The sequence below is a fragment of the Rhea americana genome, unplaced genomic scaffold, assembly GCF_003343005.1.
Source record: "Rhea americana isolate MKP2758 unplaced genomic scaffold, rheAme1 scaffold_45, whole genome shotgun sequence".
Taxonomy (NCBI): Eukaryota; Metazoa; Chordata; class Aves; order Rheiformes; family Rheidae; genus Rhea; species Rhea americana.
This window is the reverse complement of record NW_028186590.1, coordinates 1,768,551-1,775,991: the sequence shown is the minus strand read 5'-3', so window position 1 is coordinate 1,775,991 and position 7,441 is coordinate 1,768,551. Positions and strand designations below refer to the sequence as shown.

Here is a 7,441-nt window from a genome sequence, read left to right as displayed (position 1 = left end):
CATTTTACTCTTTCATGAGATATTTGGTTGATAAATATCACTGAATAGATCAAGTATTTCTGTAGAGTATCATGGCAGTGAGTCATTTTAGTTCACTACTAGCCTGATACCACATCAATAAAATACACATTCAGTATACGAACTGACAGATCTCAAAAAAAAATCTCTACTGACTACAAGTGCGGTGGGTTTTAGCAAGGTTTTACAGAGATCTGTAATAAGACTAACATGCTTTGAAAAAAAACATGCAAAAAGTAATGCTAAGTGGTACATTCTTACACAGACCTAGAGTAATTCTGAACAATACAAATCATGGTGTAAAGCAACTTTCATCAGGTAAAATTTGCTTTGGCACCACAAAAGGCAGAATTATCCATGTAGAAAAAAATAAATAGTAGGCTACAGAATGTGAGACTGTTCTTTGCTCTCAAAAAAAAATATATATATATAYTCAGTTTTAATACCCACTGTGATGCTATTGCAAAACAGCTAACAGAAACTGTGGATATTTAAGCAAAAGAGTTTTAAGTAAGAGAGAATAAGCTGAAAAATCAGCTAAATAGCAGGAAAGAAGCACAAAGGGAAGTAAAGGATTATGTACAGTAAAAGACTAGAGAAGAACAGTTTATTTAGTCTATTAAAATTTGCAAATAAATACAGAGCTTTAATATGTTCACTAATTCAGTGAGAAGACATGATGAAAACTGCTGAAAGCTTAAGTCAGATGAATYTAAATTAAGAAAGTGGCACACATTTTTAATGATAGCTTATGCTCATAGTTAATTAGCAACCACAAAAGTGGTTGATTTGCACTCTCCAGAAGTATTCGCTACATAAATTCTTGAATGAAGAACTGAGCTGCATTTGACTAAAAGATATTTAGTTCAATGCCAGATAACTGAGTGAAGTTTAAAGACATGCAATATAAGGATCATCTGGTATAACAGTCCCCTTTTGACCCTTAAGTGTCAGAAAAAAATGTTGTTTTTCCTCAGGCAGTTTTAGCCAATTTTCAAATGGACATCTCTACTGAGCAAGGAAAGATAATGCAAATAGCTCTAATTATATAAGCGAGGTTATAAAAAAACAATATTCTAAAACTGCATATATGGCATCTCTCCATTACCCAAAATCAGAAACTGACCCTCTTAGAATTAACCTCCATTTCTCTTTGGCCGATAAGCAACCATCATGCCATTTAAAGCCTGATAGCGCAAGATAAGATAAATTTGAATTTCTATCTGTTCTGCACAAAAAGTAAAGAAAACATTTTTCACTCTATAAGAGACAAAGCGGATGATTCTTGATTGGTAMAATACCCCTCCTGTGCTGTATGTCAGCTAAGTACTGTTCTTCTCCTCAGAGGTGGCTGTAATTTTGATGAACAGTGGACAGGTTCATGAACTGCAAAGCTCTTTCAGCACTCAAGACATGACATAAATTTTTAACTATATAAAAAAATCCAATCCCTTAAATATCTCAGAAATATCCTCGCTACGGATTTCACATCACTAAGCTGGCAACAGGGAGTGTAAATACCATTAAGGATCAAATGAATATGATGCAAGTAACAGCTCAAAAAACTGAGTTACCGTAGCATGTTTATTTACATAATATTTYTCAGAAAAATCACCAAAAACATGAYAGAAACAAGAAGCTTCACAATAGGAAGGAAAATTTAAGTGAGATTTCTCTATACATTATCTTTTACAACAACTAGAAGCATTTTATTAGCAGTAGATACRTTTGTACATTAAAAGTCTATACAACGTCCTTTTCTCTCCCAGTCTCCATAACGTGTAGGTTCAGGGCCTTTAGGTCCACCCTTCTCTTTTGTAGTAGGATTGATTCCATCAGGAAATTCTAAAATGATAGGGAAAGTTTATTAAAATACCTATAATGTTGACAAATATAAAGATTTCACTATCTAATATATTTGCTTCTCAGTTTTGCTTTTTAACACAAAATCAATTATTTTTTGTTTTTAAAGGCAAACTTGAGTTAAACATTTCCCAGAGTAATACATCAGCAATTTCAAATAGTTTTGTGACTACAATCAAGAATGTATTATTATATTCAGTTATGCAAATGAAAAAGCCGCTCAATGTCCAAAGGCACTAAAGCACCAGTTTCCAGCGAATTCATAGTGAGAATCTGCGTCATTCAGGTATGCTGTACATATGTTCACCACACTTAAAATATCACTTCCCGGGTTTTTTCGGTCTCTAATTTTGAGCATTCATGTATGAAAATTTTAGTCAAGATTCTATAATTATTCTTATATTAAAAATATATCTTCATGGATGTTGGTATTTTTTTTCAGGAAACAGCATGCTAATGTTTTATATAGACTAGATGCTACAGTTATAGGATGTATTATAAAAACCTAAATAGCCAAGATTAGATATTTTACCTTTTATATTTTAGAACTTAACCTAAGCCTGATATATCGTTGTGATGGCCCTTAAGGAGAGGGAGACTTTTCCTAAGCAAGATCTCAAAGGGATTTTCAAGTCTCTTTGGCAAGCCACATGCTAAGTTTAAACATTAGCAATGCTGCTTCTGTCCCTAGCACCCTACCTAGCTTCTGCCACCTGCTCCACACGCTATACAGCTTTGTTCCATTACTCACGATAACATCTTTACACTGATCCTTATCAACATCCTACTCAAGTGCTCCCTTACACAGAGCCCTTGCTTAAAGCAGAGACTCAGTCTTCCACGCTCTGCAGCAACCATCCATTCCACTATGCATCACCAAGCCATATAGTACTTACTGAGGCTGGTTGCCGTGCTTTAGCACAGCAATGAATTTGATACAGTATATTTTTACTGCCTGCACTAGACTGCAGGGCTCCTTCAAGTGTACTATATCCCCCACATCCACTCGCCATGTTGGTTCCCCAGGGCCTCCCATACATACATGACTCAGGGCTCCCTCAGTCGCATCCCYACCTCAGCAGTGGTGGGAAACAACAATGAAGAGCAGAATTGAAAATGAGAAAAGACAACAGAAATCCTGGAGAACAGAAAGAAGGACAGTAATGGAGGGAGACTCGTGTTAACTACAGGCTATACAGAATGACACAGTGGGATGTCTGTTTAAAAATTCAGTGGACCAGGATAGGAAACACCAGTATTTGTGCACCTCTGGCAGTACAACGAGCACAAATGCATCTAACATTATTTTGTAGATGTCATCATCCCAATATTCAGTACTACTGATGTGCTGACAGTTGTTGCAGAAGCTCAAAAGATTCCCCATGATAGAAAACAGCCAGTTTAAAATCAGTAACTCTCTTTTAATAACTACGAATGATACATTGCACAGTTAGCATCCTAATAAACTATTGCTAATGTCAAATGTAAAAATAAATAAATAAATAAATAAAAACTACAAGTAAATTTTAAGCCAAAAGAAACCTCGAGTCTTGCAAGAAACATAGAACATTTAAACAAAAAATAAAAAATAAAAATTAAAAATTATTCATTTGTTTTAAATGAAGCAGGGATGGTGTATATTTTCTTGAGAATAAACAGAGGAGGGATTCAGAGTTAAATAGCTCTCTGCTTACACAGTAACTCCTACTCTGAGTCACTTCTGAAGTGAGTCACAATCTGAAATGGGTTGCAATCATTTTGCAGATGATATTGTAATTTTTAAGTCATTCTGTCATCYGGATATTCATAGTGATTTATTGATGTATTAAAAAGCTTGAGCCAGAGACCGCAAAATATATAAATATGGGTTATTTCTACTGCTAAATGAACAGTAACAGAACAGCGTGCTGTTGAGGTATGYATGAATAAGATAAAACATGCCTAGCACTTTTAGCTAAGGAAAGATAGCTAAGCAAAAATAACAAAAGTTAGATTTTTTCATTCTTCTGTCTAATAAAAAAACCCACACATTTCTATTGACATTTAGCAGCAATGTATTTAGTGCCTTAATCTTGTCAGGTTCTCTAAATGAATCCCACTGAAGTCAATGGAAGACAACACAAACAGCAGGAGTTCATTAGGTCTCCCTGGATCCTACTGAGTGGCTCAGTAAACTTAGTATCTGTCGTTGCTTTTCAAAACACTACGTGCAAGGCTAGCAAAAGACCAATCATGCAGATATAGCAAGGATCTGAAATCCAAGGACTAAGAAACAGAACAAGCTTTYTGCATTATAAAAAAGTAGTTTTTGCTCTGGTGAGTTTACTACCACTGTTTATACTGTAACAGACCAATACGAGCTACATCAGCTACAAATGTCAGAATCATAGAATGGTTTAGGTTGGAAGGCACTTTTGGAGGACATCYGGCCCCATCTCTGCTCAAAGCAAGGCCCAGGATGTCTAGGCGAATTTGAATATCTTCAAGAAYAGAGATACCAAAAAATTCCTGGGCAATTTATTACAATTTTAGACCACTCCTGTTCTCTTTCCACAACTTGTGACCACTGCCTCAGCCTTCTGATTCATTCAGAACCACTGAGCTCCGAAAGAGATTTTAAAAAGTGCTGAATGCCTATCCTTCTTAAACTTACCTCAAGGTGGTCAGATCTTTCTTTTAAAATATGGCTTTCAATTCTGGTAAAACACGACTTACTTTCCAGCGGCTCCCTCTCTATATTGGACTCCTCTTGTTCATCAAACCGACCTACTGGTAACTTCGGTTTCTTAAGYGACTGCTTAACAGGTTCAGATCTTCCTTCTGCATTAGAGTTGCTGCTCCCCAGAGAGCTGCAAAGCAGTGACGACCCTATCAAACAAATGTACATTTCTAACATAAATGTGACATTTTAATACTGAATAGCTGTATCACTATTTAGAAAACCTCTGGAAAAAACTCACTCAGAAACTACGAAGTGAAGGACAGTGAATGCTAAATACTGCTTTAAAGTTCCTCTCATGGACACCTAAGAAATCAGCACAGATTCTCATTTTTGGCCTTAAAAACATATGCAGGCACAACTATGTTACTTGTATAACTTAGTTCTCAGGATCAGTATATTTTAAACTGCTTGTTTTTTAGACTCTAAATAGTAATTATACTAGCACAGAMTAGAAGTACATTCTGTTTTCCTGGAGAAGTCCTAACCTCCCCCAAGAAGCCTGCTGATTTCCAAGTCTTGGCTCATTTCCAGCAGTTTTTGAGTCAGAAGAAGCCTCTGCTTTCCCAAATGAAAGTATTAAAAAATAAAGAGAGTATGTTGTTCCCTTAGTAACGGGTTTTCCAGAATGCTGGTAGAGACTAGTTGGGCTTCCCTTATGATGGTAAAATAATTAAGATTGTAGCCAAAAGCAGACACAAACTTTGAGCAAATTTAAGTTCAATTTGCTAAGCACTGTATCCAAGTGATTTAATTTAAAAAAAATCTTTCTTTCCTCTTAGACTGATACTTCTGCATTTGATTACAAACTCAAATGTCCACTGTAACCACGAATTATCTTCTAAAAACATTTCAGCTGYGCATATGTGCTTAAAGCAGCTCTTACTTTTCTTAAAAATGAAGATACAAATCTTCCCGGTAGTAGACTGGGTGCAAAGCACTGAAAAGAACTATCTTTCTCCCTTACTAAGGAGACAACCTCAGGAAACTTTCTCCAGCAGTATGAACTTGACTCACTCATACCATCAATCCATCTGTATTCCCAGAATCAGCATATTCATTCTTTTTAAGGTTATCGTATTTTAAGATGAAACTGTACAGTCATATAAACTGTATCATGCCAACTGTTGCCAATGCCCAAAAGAGTTTTATTTTATTTTATTTTATTTTATTTTATTTTATTTTATTTTTTATTTTAAGTATGGCATAGTGGATGAGGGAAGAAACTTAATTATTTGGGATACACTGGATTCCTCCTCTCCTGCCAAGCATCTGGCTGTTCTTCAGCAAGTTGAATGAGCTAACCAGAAAATTAAATTATATCTGATATTGTACTGTAAACTGAAGTAAGAGTTAGATCAGGGTACAGATATCAAACTAATGACCTCAGTCAGCAAGGAAAAGGCAACATCTGTTYTTCCTTTCTGCAATATTTGATATTGTTGAGCACAACATATTCTTTTTGAAAGTTGACAGAAATTCCACACTAAGGTTAAGTAYCTCTGAGAAAGATGGGATGAAGTCAACATTACTGGTAAACCCTATTCTACAAACAGATCTGAAATACTGGGGCATTTTTTGATGCCTCCTTTTCTAAAGAGCCACAGAAAGAAAGGGACATATGAAATAAACAGCATGCATCAAATATCAATTTCATTTAATACATTAAGGGAAGGAGTTAGTCAGGTGAATAGTGTGGTGTAGGAATCTCAACCAGCTYGCAGAGCACAGTCTTTTTAAGTGGCTCCCAGAGTTTTACTTATCCTAAAAKAAGCATTCATGTTGTGTGTGCTGGGGCTAGGCACTTACTGGGACATTCAGGGGACTATCAGCCAATCCTCTCTTTGAAAACAACGGCTCGAAACAGCCTGGAAGGCCCCACAGATATCTAGCATCTTCTCAGCTCTTCTTGTTACCACACACTGCACTGGTCTATTTCTGGAATACTATACCTAGGATTTAGATCTAGGAAGTCTCAACTTTTGACAGAGAAGGAACTGGCAGGATCTGYAGCCCTACTGAGTAGACTAAATTAGGCATTGTGTTGAACAGATAGATTTGGGGTTGCAGGTTACTTTTTTCTACTGTTTTTCCAATCCCACCTATTCTGTGATTCTATGATTCTTATGTGTTCCCAAACCTAAGCTTCTCCATAAGCAAATCACCTGGAATTCCCTATATAAAGGCCACAGTAAGTCCTCTCTAGCCACTCTGTAAAATAGCACTGAACTACCTCTTAACATTTCATTCCTGCTTAGAAGTTCCTAATAAAGATACACACAGAAAACCTTCAGACTTGATATTGAGGCATGACAACACGCTGTAGGTTTGCAGTGTATGCGAACATACCAATATACAAAGAAATATACAGAGGACGGCTGGAGAAAAAAGAAGGGGGGGGGGAACCTATGGCAGCCCAGTCCGCCCCTGGCGCCGCGAGATGAAGGAGAGGGGGTGACACCGCGGCCTCTGCCGCCGCTCCGAGCGGCAGCCGAGCGCGGCCCGGCCCGGCCGCCATCTCAGGCGCCAGCCCGCCCGGCCGCCAGCCAGGCGCGGCCGGTAACCGCGCCTCGCCCGCACTTGCACCTCCCCGGCGCCATAAAGCGCAGAAGAACAGAAGGTGGGGAAGCCCCGAAGCGGCCGGGCAGCTCCCTTCCTCCTCCTTCCCTCCCCCGCCCGAAGCGGCCGGGCAGCTCCCTTCCTCCTCCTTCCCTCCCCCGCCCGCCTCTTACTCGCTGCCCTCGGCGCGCCGCGCACCAGCCGCAGAGCCATGGCGGCGCCCAGCTCCGCGCGCCGGCAGGACGCAGGGGACGCGCACGGCGCAGGCGCAACGGCTACGGC

At 38.6% G+C, this 7,441-nt stretch overlaps 1 protein-coding gene across 2 annotated transcripts; it reads right to left on the bottom strand.

Moving 5' to 3' along the window:
- Positions 1-1,584: 1,584 nt before the first annotated feature.
- Positions 1,585-7,434, bottom strand: SDHAF4 (succinate dehydrogenase complex assembly factor 4). 2 transcript variants are annotated; one of them, XM_085316038.1, is made up of 4 exons: positions 7,333-7,434; positions 4,597-4,749; positions 2,956-3,019; positions 1,701-1,863 (listed from the first exon to the last, which is right to left on the bottom strand). In XM_085316038.1, the coding sequence occupies exons 1-4, from the start codon at positions 7,370-7,372 to the stop codon at positions 1,854-1,856; spliced, it is 267 nt and encodes an 88-aa protein (XP_085172164.1). In that variant the 5' UTR covers positions 7,373-7,434; the 3' UTR covers positions 1,701-1,853. The 2 variants fall into 2 exon arrangements, with proteins under 2 accessions (XP_085172163.1, XP_085172164.1); XM_085316037.1 differs by lacking the exon at positions 2,956-3,019 and having other exon boundaries at positions 1,585-1,863; positions 7,333-7,433.
- Between the last annotated feature and the right edge of the window lie 7 nt (positions 7,435-7,441).